At 43.0% G+C, this 15,541-nt stretch overlaps 1 protein-coding gene across 3 annotated transcripts in view; it reads left to right on the top strand.

Annotated features, from left to right (window-relative positions):
• The window catches only part of LOC139314879 (histidine--tRNA ligase, cytoplasmic-like), a 53,269-nt gene extending 40,192 nt beyond the window's left edge, over positions 1–13,077 (top strand). For 2 of the 3 annotated variants that reach the window (XM_070940839.1, XM_070940837.1), the window contains 3 exons: positions 6,037–6,153; positions 12,524–12,670; positions 12,839–13,077. In XM_070940839.1, coding sequence (XP_070796940.1) covers positions 6,037–6,153; positions 12,524–12,670; positions 12,839–12,904 — 330 coding nt within the window. In that variant the 3' untranslated portion in view covers positions 12,905–13,077. The remainder of the gene's footprint in view (positions 1–6,036; positions 6,154–12,523; positions 12,671–12,838) is intronic. The other variant, XM_070940838.1, reaches the window with a different exon arrangement.
• Positions 13,078–15,541: the final 2,464 nt, after the last annotated feature.

Genomic DNA, 15,541 nt, shown 5'->3' with positions numbered 1-15,541 from the left:
ATTATCAGTGGATCAACCATGGGTGATTCTACCTCAATGGATTGCTCTGTGCCAGGGGGCCATTCAACACCCCGACCCCCAGTGGCTACAGCTAACCGTCTGGCATTTGAACGGGGCCTCCTAAGAAAGGACAACTTGTCAGACGGAGTCATCGACACAATTCAGGCAGCCAGAAGACCTTCCACCACTCAAATCTATGAGGCCACGTGGCGAGCGTTCTGTACATGGTGTTCCGATCATTAGGTAGACCCCGCTTTGACGACGGTCAACGAAATTTTGGAATTCCTCCAGGCAGGACTTGAGAAAGGTCTGGCCCCTTCTACTCTGAGACGTCAGACAGCAGCTTTGTCTACAGTAGTCACGTGTGCTCCTTATCCAGCCCTCTCCCAGCACCCACGTGTTAGAGGTTTCCTTCAGGGAGCCACAAATTTGAGACCGGCCACAGTACACCGATACCCGAGGTGGGAGCTCCCATTGGTCTTACAAGTGCTCACTTCTCCCCCGTTCGAACCTATGGAATCGATAACCCTAGAACATCTCACGTTCAAGGTGGCCTTCCTTCTGGCTATCACATCCGCCAGGCGGGTGTTGGAACTGGCGGCATTACCAATCAGACAGGACCTGTGTCTGTTCTGAGATAACACGGTGGTGCTTCGTCTGGACCCGGCCTTCAATCCTAAAGTGAATTCCCATTTTCACTGGGCGCAGGAGATTGTATTGCCGGACTTCTATCCTTCCCCACGGGATCACCGGGAGCAGCGCTGGCACAATCTGGATGGACGGCGGGCCCTCCAGCACTACATTAGTAGGACAGAGAGCTTCCGGAAGTCGGAGGCTCTTCTGGTTTCCTTCAACCAGCCATCAATGGGCTTGAAGGTCTCGCCTTCCACAGTGGGCAGGTGGATCAAAGCTTGTATCGAATTGGCATATAATTTGTCATCAAGGCCGATCCCGGTCAGGGTCCTCCCACACTCTACGCGCAGTGCAGCCACATCAGCGGCCTGGGCTACCCAAGCGTCAGTGGAGGACATCTGTCGGGCGGCGACCTGGTCGTCACTCTCACCATTTATCCGACACTATAGGATAGATTCCTACGCCTTGGCGGAGGCTTCCTTTGGCTGGCGAGTCTTACAGAGCGTCATCGCCGACGCAGATCCGGGGGGCATTCAGCATCCCGACCCTGGAGTTTAGGCTTGGGTATATCCCAGCTATGGATAGTGGGAAGCAGCGATCAGGAAAATGGACGTTGACTTACCTGAACATCCCTTTTCTGAGCGCTGCGACCACTATCCATTCCCTCCCCAGTTAGGCTTCTTGCCCCGGTTGGGAGTTGGTTGGCCTTCTGTTGGGGTTTTATAGTTGTTAATTAATAAAAAAAATTTCGAACCTATCAGCTTGCTGCGCCTTCATTCAGACTGGGGATTTATGGGAGTGGAGGCGTGGCCTAGCCACAGAATTGATTACAGCTCTCACTCAGTTGTTGCCAAGAATTGAGGAACAAACCCAGCTATGGATAGTGGTCGCAGCGCTCAGAAAAGGGACGTTCAGGTAAGTCAACATCCATTTTGATTTATCAAGTTTAAATTATGTTTTGTTGCTTTCCATTTCTTCCTTTATCTTTTTGTTCTGGGGATATTGTTGAAGTTTATGTTCTATATTTTTTAATTCTTCATGAAGTTTATCTAGCTGTTGTTTTTTTTCTTTGTTCTTTTTCCCTCTATATGCTATAGTCAGGCCCCTTATGTACGCTTTTGCCGTGTCCCAAGTGTTCTGTATGGAGGTATCTTCTTTCTTACTTATTTTGAAAAACAGTTCTAATTCTTTTTCTAGCATTTCTTTAAATTCTTTTTTTTACAAATTCTTTGGTTCATTGTCCACCTTCTGAACCTTTTTACTTCTTTCCAATTTACCAGGATCGGGTTGTGATCTGCCCATTGATTTACTTCTATCTCTATTTTATCCACCCCGTTTCTAATATTCGTGGTCATCCAAGCCATATCAATCCTGGACCAAGATTGGTGGGGGTGAGAGTAAAAAGTGAACTGGTTCTGATCTTCGTGAGTTTCCCTCCAAACATCTCTCAAGTATATTTCCATGGCCATGTCAAAAAATTCTTTTGGGAGTATCTCCTTTTTTCTCTTTTTTACTCGTTTTATAATCTTTTTTCGTGTCTGCTATCGCATTGTAATCTCCAATTAGGCAAATGTCTTCATGTTCTAGTTCAACTATTTTATTGTGTAGGCCCTTGAAAAATTCCTGTTGGTTTTGGTTAGGGGCATATATTACTACTAACAGTATTTTCCTATTTTCCAGTACTAACTCAATCATAACTGTTCTGCCATCTTCATCTGCGTATATTAGTTTCGAAAGGATCCAATCTTTAACATAAACCGCCACTCCTCTTTTCTTTTTTGAAGTCAAAGATGTGTATAATTTCCCTAGTTTTGAGTTTTCTAATATTTTTTTGGTATCTTTTTTTTATGTGAACTTCCTGAAGACAAGTCAAGTCGGCTCCTATTCATAGTTTTGTAAAAATTTGTGATCTTTTTTTCTGTGCGTTCAGGCCATTGATATTTACGGAAAAAAGTTTCAAGGCCTCTTCCATTGTCTAATGTAGTTGTTTTTTAATATGTCTTGCTTCCATCCGCGTTTTCGTCCTCACGCCTTCTCTTTCCTCTCTTTCTTTTTCTTGACTTGTCCTTACTTCCTTCTCTTGTATTGCCTCTATTTGCTCTTCTTCTTGACTTCTACTTTCTGTTTCTTCTTTACTTTCTTGATCTTCTTCCTGGTTGAAGTGTGAATTGTAGAATTCTCTTGCTTTCTCTAGCGTATCTATTTTATATTTTTTATCTTCCCAGGTGGCCAAAATCCCCTCCGGTATTAGCCATCTAAAGGCTATTTTATATCTGTTCAACTGATTTGTTAGAAACTGGTATTGTTGATGCTGATTCCTAATTCTTCGGGGTATTTATTTTAAGACTATGATTTCTTTACCTTTATATGTCAACGTCCCTTCTCTGGATTTCGTATATACCTCGTCCCTAATTGATCGTTTTGAAAATTTAACGTGTATTTCGCTTGCCAGGCGTGCCTTCTTACATAGTTTGTATGGACACGGTAGGTTTCATCCAGTTGTCCCTTTATATCCAATTTATCTTTTTCTATTATTTCTGCTATTATCTCTGCCATTTTTCCACATAGGTCTTCATCTTTCTCTTCTGGTATATTTTGAAAGCGCAGAAAATATGATGCTTTTTCCATCTCGAGCATTGCTAAGGAATCAGACATTTCTTTATTTATTTATCTACTAAATCTATTTTTGCTTCTGCATTTCTAATTCTTTGTTCATTTTCGGTTATTGATTGTTGTATATCTCCAATTCTATCATTCATATTTTTAATGTCCCCCCCCCCAACTTCTCCAATTTCATTTTTAATTTCTGCATGGAAATTAATTTCTCATTTCTTCCTGATTCTCTGCCATCTTTTCCTGTGTTTTTAATAATGTTTCCTGAATCATTGAAAACATACTTTGCATGGTATTTAAAGTCATTTCTGATTTTTCTTTCTCCTTTTCTTTTCCCACCAAACTATCTAGTGTTTTTTGTTGTAGTGGTGATGCCACCGCTACTGTAGTATTTACAACTGGTTTTTTCCCTGTTTTCATTATAGTAGATATTGTTGACATCTTTAATGCTCGAGAGAAACTTTCCCAGGCTAACATAATTCTTACTCGTTAATTTTCTGTCCTCTATTTCTTCCAATTCTTCATCTAGTTTTACTTCTATTCATATAAGCTATCCACACTTTGATCCCGCTATTTTTGTTTACTAAACAATCAACTGTACTTAGTTAATATTCTATCAGTTTTCACCTCTTATTTTACAGTATTTCCAATCAAACAATCTCGGTTATAATTCATTCATTCCCCATCCTCTTTTTCCAAGTTCTATAAGTTCACAATACAGTCTGTATTTAAAGATTATAAATTATAGTATATATTTCCTCTTTCCCTTTAGTATTTCTCTTTACTCTCTTTACTTACTATCTGTACAATATATACAATATGTCCAAGCTCTTAACAGATAGAAACTAGAGAAAAGTTATCCCCCTTTTTCTTAGTAGTACTTAGCGTTTTTAGTCCAGTCTCCTCAGTGGCTTAAGTATGGCTATTTCCTGCTTTCCGTTCGAGTCCACATTTCTCACCCTCCGTCTTAGTCTTATCACTGCAATCGTTTTTAACACCAATTTTGTCCTATAGGCAGCTTTATTATCCTTTCAGTTCGTCTTAGCCCTCAGAGTTCTGTAAGTTATTTAGTTATACGATGTGTCTTCTTTTCCGGTTCCTATTTCTCCGCCACTTTTCAGAGTCTTAAAGTTACTCGTTTCAATAATGCTTAGTCACTCCGCGGGGTTGTGCTTCCTCTCGCTACTGTTCTGTGCAGGCTTTTGCGCTTTTATCGTAAATCACTGCCACAAGTTAATCCATCAGTTCGCGCCCTCTTAATCCGCGTTTCTTCTCGTCTCACCAATTCTGGGGATTCTCCACTCAGCTCTGCCGCTCAAAACTGCTCTCTACTCTTGGCTTCGCTCTAGGCGGCCGCCATCGCTCCTGTCTGCCCTGGGGGTAGACTTCTTCTCCAACAGATTTGAGGCGTTTGTCTTGTGTCCCCTCTGACGCTAGCGCCGCGTCCAGGGGCTTCAAGGCTTTCCCTCTTGTTTCCCGATCTCTACAGGATCAGGAAAGCTCTTAAAGAGCTTCTATTAGAGAATATTTGGGTTCCAGAAACGGCAGTAACCGTTTCCTCACCCCGCTCACGATGTCATCACCGCCGGAAGTCAATACATTTCTTTTTCTGCTGTTACAGTGAATCATATCACATTGAGCAAAATAAAACACATTCATTCAATTATTATTTTTATAAAATCAAGAATTGGTTTTTTTCTCTGGCCCCTCAAATGTTTACAAAATGTCCAATGTGGCCTTCAGACTGAAATATTTGGAGAATCCTGATGTAGACTATACCAAAATCAGTTTCACAAAAAACTACATCTAATGATAGTTTATTGAGGTAGGTTATAATAACAGACTCTTGTGAATCTGATTGTGCTTTACTTCCCTTCTTTCTCATACTCGATTGAGTATAAGGGAGGTGTTTACTTGAGTCACTTGCAAAAATTATCTTGCTTCCCAGGATTTAAAGAACATTTCAGCCCTTCTTGCCTGGATATTGGTTCTTTCATATTTCTGTCAAGGTCATCTTCCTTATTCTCACAGCTTTAACTTTCCAGTGTTCCACATAGGAAAGATAAGCTTTAAATTTTCCATCCATCAATAAAAGAATCAACTGCTTTATATAAGAAAAATAAGGCACTGTCTCTATAAACAAGTGGTTTATAATATCCATATTTTGGAAATAAGTGGAAACATCTGAAACTGTCTGAAGAATATTTCCAACAATAATTAAGTCCAATTCAAGCAGAGCTTGTGTCAGATCCCTATCGTGATACTGCCATTCAATTGGGGAGGGGACTTCAGATCCTTTTACTGACTTACTGCTCTTATCCTGTTTTCCTATGTATCCTGTAATTCCCTAGTTTATAACTTTTACCCTGTCATCTATTCTGCCCTGTGTTTTGATTTACCTTCGGGGATATACAAGGGAGGGGAGGCCATCTGTTTTCTTTCAGTTTGGAAGCCTCACAGAAGAAACACAGGGGAATGAAACTTTAACTCTTTCTCAGGATGACCGTTTCCACAACATCTCTGCACCTGTGGATTGGCTCATTCAACATCAAACTGAGAGGAGGGGTTTCTAACTACTTTATCCTAATGGAATTACCTGGGGGGAACTCAGACCCTGCTTTGCTTTTGTTTTACAATCACTCCCTTTCAATAAAAGGTTCCTTTTGAAATGCTGCTGTCTCAAGAGTCCGTACTTTCTTGATTGGGGAGTAGAGGCAGAACCTTACAGCTTGTTTGCAAATTTTAGTTAGTTCTGGTTATAATGCTGATTATTTTTCTCTTTCCTCTGAGCTGGCCAAAGAGATGATCCGCACAACAGAGACACAAGTATTGGTGGCAACTCCCCAGAAAAATTTCCTTGCATTCAGAATGAAGTTAATATCTGAATTATGGAATGCTGGCATCAAGGTAATAATGAGAAGTTATTACACTATTGCAGGGTGTCAAACTCAATTTCATTGAGGGCTGGATCAGCATTATGGTTGCCCACAAAGGACCAGGTGGGCGTGGCTGGGTGGTCATGTGATTGGGTGGGCATGGCCAACTCAACCTGGCCCACTGAGCGTTGTTCACGTCGTGGGGCACCTGTGATGGGTCAGACAAGGCTGGGAACGGTGATCCAGAGTGAGCGCCAAAGACTTTGGGGGGGGTCAGCATTGGTGCTTGAGCACAATTGGGGAAGATGCCTGAGGAGTCGAACAGTGCTGGGGCATGGTGGGAGGGGCAGCCAAACTGCCCATTCAGTTTTAGGCTGGAGTCCAGGCGCAGAGGCAACAGCAGTGGGGAGATGTCAAAATGGGAAGCCCCTGCCCACTGTTGCCTGCCTATTGCCCGTGGCAGCTTCCTATTTTAACCCCCCTCCCCGTTGCAGTCTATGCAGTACTGTTCAAACCCCCCAGGCACCCTCCTCAGCCACGCACAAGCACCAATGTCCTGCAGTTTGTGCAGTACTGTAGTGCAAGATCACACAAGATCAGTAGCACAAGATCTCGCGCTACTGATCTTGCACTGAGGCTTGTATCAGATCCGGCCGAAGAGCATTTGTAAGATGAGATTTGGGGGCAGTGAAATTGCCTTGCTTGAAGCCTCCCATTGGCTTGAAAACGCCTTTCGCACTGTTCTAGTCTCAGCACAAAGAGCGTTTATCAGCAGATGGGAGGTTTCAAGCAAGGCAATTTCACTGCCCCAAAGCCTCATTGGCTTGTAAGCACTTTTCATACCATCCCAATCTTCCTCCACACTCAGGAAGGAATGAGGGCAGGGGGAGAGATTGGCAGCACTGCCTCCTGCTGTGGTTTTCCCATGTGTGGGCGGGGCGATCCCAGCAAAGGGGGGCTGCAAGGCCAGGCCAGCAAACAGGGAATGGAGGCACGGTGCTGATCTACAAATTGGTGCAGCCATTGAGGCTGGAATATGGTCAGCCTTAGATCCGACCTGCACGGCCACCCTAAAGACACTAAGAGAACACTCTGCTGCCTTGGCCCTACCCCGTGGGTGTGCACATAGAAGAGAGTGCACATGTGCGTCCTGGATGAAAGGGGAACGCTCAGAACGCAGTCAGCCTGTGGGGCAAGACAGTCCCTAGGGATGCCAGGCACTGCGCACACTCACTTCCTCCTGTAAGCATGCCCAGGGGGTGGGGCGGGGGTGCCGGAGCAGCCTCTCGAGTCAGATCTAATGCTGACCATGTTCAGGTCTGGATGGCCGCCACTAGATTGTAGAATAGATCAGCACCACACCTGAAACAGAGCCTCCATGCCCCGCTCATTGGCCTGGCCTCACATTTTGCGAGGCTTCCCTTTCACTGGGACCATCCCCCATTGGAAAGCCATGGCTGGGCTTCTCAGCTGCAGACCCTGATCCAGGTGAAGCAAGCGAGGGACACTCTGCACATGCCCAGAGGCTCCCTCGCCAGATGCCCAGGCTGCAGTCTTGCTCCAATCTACCCACCCACATACCAGGCTGGGGCACAGCCCCTCCAGCTTCTCATAATCACCTCCGGCCCACGGCACCCTCCAGGTGTGACAGCCTGTAGTGTTGCCTGCAGACGCCCATGGCCAAGGCCTGCGGGCAATGCCACAGAGCGCAGGGCATGTGACAAGACTCTGGCAGCCTTTCTTCTGCCCGCAGATCAGGAAACCCGGACCAGCTTTGCCGGTGGAACTCCTGCCTGGCTTGTTCAAAGGATGTAGGAGCCCACGGGTACCAGCAGCAGGCACTGGCTACGAGCTTTACAATTGGGGGAGGGGGCTGAACCAGTAAAAGGGAAGCGCTGCCAGTCTCTCCCTCTCCCCTCATCCCTTTCTGAGTCTGGCCTAGCAGCCCACAAGGCTTTCCTTTCACTGGGACTGCTCCAGCATGGGAAAGGCATGGCCGCTGGCAGCTCTGCCAAACTCTCCCCCTGGCCCACAGGGCCGCCCTGGAAACAGCAAAGGACTGACCTGTATCACCTTGGCCCAGCCCAGGACAACCAGGCACTGATCTATAACTTGTGGCAGCCATCCAGGCCTTAATGCGGTCAGCCTTAGATCTGATCCACGCAACTGTCCTGGAACCAGCAAGAGACCTCCCCGCTGCCTCAGCCCTGCCCCCTGTATGTGGTCACAGGAGGCAGTGAGTGTTGGTGTCCTGGGTGAAAGGGAAGCGCTCAGAACGAAGTCAGCCTGCAGGGCAAGACAGTCCCCAGGGTCGCTAGGCCCTGCACATTCGCCATTTACTGTGCGCATGCCTAGAGAGCGGGGCGGGGGCGGTCCCCCGCCGGCTCCAGGACATCCTCATGGATCTAAGGCTGACTGCCGCCAGGTTGTAGATCAACGCCCGATCATCCTGGGCTGGTTCGAGGCACTGCTGGCCGGACCTTCACTGTTTCCAGGGTGGCTCCATGGGCCAGATCTAACCACATCGCGGGCTGTATACACCTGCATTAGTGTATACCCTCAAGCTATAGTTTTATATTTAGCATATATTTATAGAATGTATTTCTGTGAAAAATGATTCACTCTCTTTCAGATATTTTGAATGCTTGCATATCTTTGCCAGTGAATGTACATTACTTGAGAGACTTCCTGTGCCCCACGCCATCTGCTCAGCCACTTCAATCTAGCAGAATTGGTGTGCTTCAGGTTCTATTGATTAAACAAAGCCATCTTTTGGGACCCTAAAAACAGTTTTTTTTCGCTGCTATTGCTTGTTCTCTTATTTGTGGGTTTTCTGATACTTTTTGTTCTGAAACGTTTCTAACAATTATAGAATCAGTGAGAGTTGGTGGCATATAGCAATAGCACTTAGACTTATATACTGCTTCTTAATGCTTTACAGCCCTCTCTAAGCGGTTTTACAGAGTCAGCATATTGTCCCCAACAATCTGGGTCCTCATTTACTGACCTCGGAAGGATGGAAGGCTGAGTCAACATTGAACCCGTCAGGATTGAACTGCTGACAGTCAGCGGAGTTAGACTGCAATATTGCATTCTAACCACCATTAATATATAACTTTAATATAATCAGCCAGAAGTGTAGATTGGATTTGGCATTTTTGTCTACCTACCAAGACCTTTTGAGGACCAAGGATCGGCAGATGTTGTTATGTGGTGTTAAGGGCATTGTCATAGGCTGTAAGTTACAATTGACTGAGGATGATTTTATCAACACCAATGATTTTCAAGTGGTGTTCCAGGTGTTTTAGAATTGCATCCAAGACACCTATTACTATGATTATATACACAAAAAATGTCAAATCACAGCTGGCAGTTTTTTAGCTAGTGTTGGGCTCTGTACACATTGAGTTCTTCCCATGAACCTAGGTCCTAGGATGTCATAATATATTGTTAGTACATGTGTGAATTGATGCTGTGTGACTTTTTGTAATTGATTGATATAAATTTTATCAATGTGCAGATTTTCTAAGTGCTCTCCAACATTTTTTGACAAGATACCCAGTGCAAGGATAACTACTAAGACCATCATGACCATAATCTTCCAATTTTCAGATTTTGATGCTTTGTGATCTTTAATTCTTTGTCTTGTATTCTAATATCTCCTAATATTACTACATCAATTACCCGCACTTTCTTCTTTTCAACCTCATTTAAATGCTCTGTGCTATGGCCAAGATTTTATCAGTTCATAATTGAAAAACCCACAATATTTTAAGTTGCTCATTTTCCTCTTTTAACTCCGTGTTTCCATCAATTTTTTATTATTGGTATATGATGTTCCACTGAATCATTTTGGCAATTGTGTTATGTCATTATTTGTAATCAGTTTTTACAATGTTTTTTATGTAATCAGCTAATTAATGCCTTTCCTACTTGACTTAAAACTCTGCCCATATTTCTGCAGGGTAGGTATAATCTATCAGTATCACTATGGGGATATAATGTGAAGTGATTTCATTAGTTTTCTTGAGGTTTTTTGTCCAAACTGATGTGTCCAATTAATAATTCCAGCAGTGTATCATATCGTCAGCACATCCCAATTCAGTATTGTATTCTTTTTCTGTTTTCTCACAATATTAAGTGGGACGATGAATACACATAGTCTGGCTCTTTTTTTAAGACCTGCCTGCCTGACATATGTGACTCTTCACTATCACCAGCATATCTCTTAACTACGTCAGAGCATCATAAGACCCACTCTCATAAGAGTGTATTTATGGAGATATTATTATGTGAGAGTAATCTATAGTTAGTTTCACAGTCTAAGTTTTAATTCCTCATCCTTATAAATTTTAACACTGACTTAAAAGCAGTCTTTGGTTTCTTCCAGCATAAGACTCACATGGCGCCAAAAGTTTCTTATTTAACTCATCTGTCAACAGAACATTTTTCCACAGTTCTGGAGACTCATTTAGGTGTGTTTTGTTTATTAGGGGGGTTTTTTTGTGCAAATTTCAGGTGAGCATCAATATAATTTTCAATGGACAATGGGTTTTGCTTTCTTATTCCCTTTCAATCCTATTTTTATCCAGTACTTTTCTTTGGGGAGATTCACTATTGTCCCTATCTTCTCCATTTCAAGACTATGTCTCAGACTAGTTTTATAAACCACCACATTGATAAGCATCAAATAACTTTTTTTTGTGAAGGTCTTCAGAAATTTCTTTAGAGTAGGACATGGCATGTCTCATTTGTGTGAAGAGAAGCCTACAGTACTGAGAGGAGTTAAATCTATAAGATGTTTATAAGGTAGCACTGGCCCAAATCAACTTTGAATGTCAAATTAAGTACTCACAAAAGTGATACCAGTTATTTCTTTAATTGTATTGATTGAACTAGGGCAGGGGTGTGCAACCTTAAACACTCAGAGCCATTTGGACCAGTTTCCCACAGAAAAGAAAACACCGGGAGCCACAAAACTTGGGTGGGCATAGCCAACTTGACGTCACTCACTCCCACCCAATCACATAGTCACATGACACCCCCCAGGCACACCTACCCAGGTTTTGTGGCTCCCAGTGTTTTCTTTTCTGTGGGGAATGTGTATATATATATATATATATATATATATATATATATATATATATATATATATATATATATATCTTATCTCTCATTTTCTTTCTCTCATCTCTCATCTGTTTCTGGGTTGGTTTTTTGTTTTTTTGTTTGGCTGATGTTCTTCTTCTTTGGGTGCTTTTTACCATATGATTTAAATCAAGAGTCATTTCAGGTTCCCAGATAAATGAAGCTCTTTTGTCCTCCTGCTGTGGCTTCCTGCCAGCTGCACCCACCACTGGCTAGCCTCGCCACTCGTCCTCTCCCCGAGCGACCAAAATTCCGCATTATAATGGGCTCCAGGAGCAGGGGATGCCATCTCCCCCATTCTGAAGCACGCAATATTTAAGTGTGCTATGCAAGGCACTGCAAGAGCAACGAGCAGACCATGGAGGTGGTGAGAGCACCGGTGTAAGTCACAGCCGGGCTGGGCCAGTGTCTCAGGGTGGAGAGAAAGTCGCACATCTCCCTGAGCGACTGAGGTGTGTGTAGCACCAACAAGGGCCGGAAGAAGAGGCAAGTACTGGGGCCGCTTTGCTTCCACTCTGGATATGGAGCGAGTCTCCATCCGCACCGTTGCCCTTACCTTCTCAGGTGAGGAGTGACTGGGAGGAGAGGGCGAAGGGTGGGGCCAGCCATTGGTGGGATCCAGTTTGGCAGGGAGCCACAGCAAGGAGCCCAAAGAGCAACATGCAGCTCCAGAGCTGCGGGTTTTCAACATCAGAGTAGGGAGATGATACTTTTTCCATATTGCCAGATCGCCTATTGAATTTATGAAATAAACATTGCTGTTTGTTCACTCAGACTATATATTATTATAATTACATAATACTATTTATATAGTATTCACAGAAGGCTTTAATATATAGTGGCAAAGTTTTCCAAATATTCGTAAGATCCAAAAGGGATAAATACTTACACAGAGTTCTAAGATGGTTATAAAAGCTGTAGTGGTGCAGTGGTTAGAATGCAATACTGCAAGCTAACTCTGCCCACACATTAGCTTGAGATTGAATCAGCGTTCTGTCCTTCCAAGGTTGGTAAAATGAGGATCCAGATTGTTGGGAACAATATGCTTACATTGTAAGCTGCTCCAAGAGTGCTGTAAAGCACTAGAGCAGTATATAAGTGCTATTGCTATTGCTCTATGTAACCTTCAGTTTTATGAAAAATATCTTAGTATTTTACTAAATGTCTTAAATAATTTTCTGAGTCAATCATTTTGTACTATATCTTAACTGATGTTATCAGTATTTATCTTTCCATTTCTTAACATTTTTCAGGCAGAGATGTTATATAAAAAAAATCCCAGACTACTTGAACAACTGCAATATTGTGAAGAAACAGGAATCCCACTGGCAATCATCATTGGAGAACAAGAGCTGAATGATGGAGTAGTGAAACTTCGGGATGTTGTGACTAGGAAAGAGGTTGGTGTTGTTATTTAATGGAGTCAATTTGAAACTGTTGCTGTGAAATAATCTTCCCTAGAGCTGTTTGAACACCACTGAGATCATGTTTGCAATTCAAATTTCCTCAGTAAAGATATTTTATTTTGATTAGTTGCACTAATCAAGTCTCTATTATCTGCTTTTTAGGTTAATGTCCCTCGAGAGAATTTTATAGAGGAGATCAAGAGAAGATTGGAAAAATACAATACTTAATTTCATGTAATTGACATTTTATACTGCTCCTAAGGCTTACTTACATGCTTACATACTGCTCTTATGGAATACTGCAGGCTTGTGAAGCACCTGGAGTTGTTCAATATTTCTTTTCTTTTTTTGTAATAAAATGATATTTCACATTTTAGTCACACAAACCAAGATTTAGAGAACTGGATTTGTGTCATTGTACTTTTCTTATCCACCATAGCTGTGTACATAGGCTTAAGTATCCTGGCCTTTCAAAAAGAATTAGCTTTGCTGTTATTGTCATTAATTATGTTCTCCACTTACATTGCTAATCTGATTTGTATGTCAGTTCCCAAATCTGCGGCTAACTACACAGTTGTTAAAAAGCAGTGCTGATAGATTTCTGAATGATTGATAAATGTTTTTGACTCATTGGTTTAGCTATCTGGCAAAACTCATAATCTGTAGTAGCCTGTTGATCGATGGCTTTGCAAACATGCAGAGTTTTTAAAGAGCTCTTAACCATGCTGGTTAAGCCATCTGTCAAAATCAAGTGTCTCAACAGATGTGATGATAAAATAGGAGAGTTTCATTCTTCAAAAAGTACTTCTTTTGAAATAACTGAATTCTCATGCTTTTACTCACCATTTCCCAGAGCTGATCTGCAAGAAGCAGGGTATAATGCTTTGGCCTAATTTTCCAGCTCCACAAACAGAATGGACCTGGAAGAGAGTGCCCTGGGATGATAGGAGAGGGGTCATTACTTCATCAGGCTCAACTGATCAATAAGTGCTGATCTGATCATATTCCCTGTTGTCACTTGACTTCACAACAAACAAGTATATCTGTTGTCAGCATTCCAGAAAGTCCCCAACTCCCAAGTAAAAACTCTCAGGCAGACATTTCTCAAAGTTCCATTTTATTTGAGTAGGTATACTGGCACATCTGGGAAAACCCGAATTTGAGGGTTCCGGGTTTTCCCTCAGTAAATCAAAACACCAAATCCAGCCCCTTCACACATCAGTCTGTCACATAGTCCAATCATCATCTGTCCCAAGTTGAGCCATTCCTGCAACCATTTCTCTAGATGCATAAGCACCATGACCTTGACCGAAGGGAAGAATGCTATTATTTCTAACTATATTCTGACAAAGGGTACCCTTTCCAGTGTACTAAATATTGTAACTGACCTCGTTGCAACCTAGAGTCAAGAATTTTCTTGACTTCATAATGGGTTTCACCTTGTACTATCAAAGGAGGGGGGGAGCAGCTGGTAAGGGTCTCAAGGTAGAGCCCACTGCTGGTTTTAAAAGGTTGCTGTGAAATACGGGATGGATTTTTCCCAGGATTCGAGGGAGGTTAAGCTGGGCTGTTACAGGGTTAATCACCTTCACTATAGGGAAGGGACCAATGAATTTCAGTCCAAATTTCTTGCTAGGTAGCCTCAATCTTAGGTACTTGGTTGACAAATACACCTTATGTCCTATTCGAAAAGGCGGCTGGAGAGACCTGTGTTTGTCTGCCTGGGTTTTATATTTCTCAGCTGCTTCTCCTAGGGCCTTCTTAGTATCCTCCCAACCCTTTTTCAAGGAGGTCATCCATTCTGTTAGGGACATGGAAGTGGGTAGTTCCCTACAGGGGTGAAATATAAAATCTGTTACTATCGGTTCTGTGGGCGTGGCCTGGGGGGGTAATATGACTGGGTGGGCATGGCCAACTTTTTTTAAAAAAAACATTTCAAAGCATTTTTTCTAATGCCTTGAAAAGCCTCTCTGCCGATCAGGGAATTCAGCTGGGATCATCAGAAACTTTTCAAAGCATTTTTTTTACCCCCTCTTCAGCCAAGAGGTTGCAGAAAAAAATGCTTTGAAAAGCCTCTGATGATCCCAAATGAGCCACGCGATCATCAGAGGCTTTTTACTTTTAAAAGCATTTTTCATCAGAAGAGGTTGTAGAAAAAAATGCTTTTAAAAGTAAAAAAAAAAAAAAAAAGCCTCTGATGATCGTGCGGCTCAGCTGGGCATGGTGGGGGGGGCGCGCAGGGATTTTTGCTACTGGTTCTCCGAACCCCCCACCGCCATCGCTACCGGATCAGGTGATCCGGTCCGAACCGGGAGCATTTCACCCCTGGTTCCCTAGGCAATTCCGGCATAGGCACAAAATCAATGCTAGTAGTTATTTGAAAAGGAGTTGATCCTGTACTACTGTGTACTGCATTATTGTAAGCCACTTCTGCGAATGGTAATAACTGCCCAGTTTTCTTGTTGATAATTTACATAACATTTAATGTATTGTTCTATCAAGGCGTTTGCTTTTTCAGCGGATCTGTTAGTCGAAGGATGGAATGCTGAGCTAAGCTTCTGTGACGACCCAATGGACCTTAGGAACTCCTTCCCGAACTTAGCAGTAAATTGGACCCCTTGATCTGATACTATTCTTCGAGGGACCCCATGTAGCCTGTAGATGTGCTTCACGAAATGTTTCGCCAGCTTTTTGGCAGAGGGTAGCCCATTACAGACAGTGAAGTGTGCTTGCTTGGAGAACAAATCAATGACAGTCCAAATCACTGTGTTTCCTCTGCTTTCTGGCAATTCGACTATAAAGTCCATTGCAATCTCCTCCCATGCTTGCGTACGTTCTGCCACTTGCTGGAGAAGACCAGGGGGT

The sequence above is a fragment of the Pituophis catenifer genome, unplaced genomic scaffold (assembly GCF_029215685.1).
Source record: "Pituophis catenifer annectens isolate HBS135680 unplaced genomic scaffold, rPitCat1.0.hap2 SCAF_3, whole genome shotgun sequence".
Taxonomy (NCBI): Eukaryota; Metazoa; Chordata; class Lepidosauria; order Squamata; family Colubridae; genus Pituophis; species Pituophis catenifer.
Note: the sequence above shows the minus strand (reverse complement) of the source record. Positions and strands in the feature narration are given on the sequence as shown.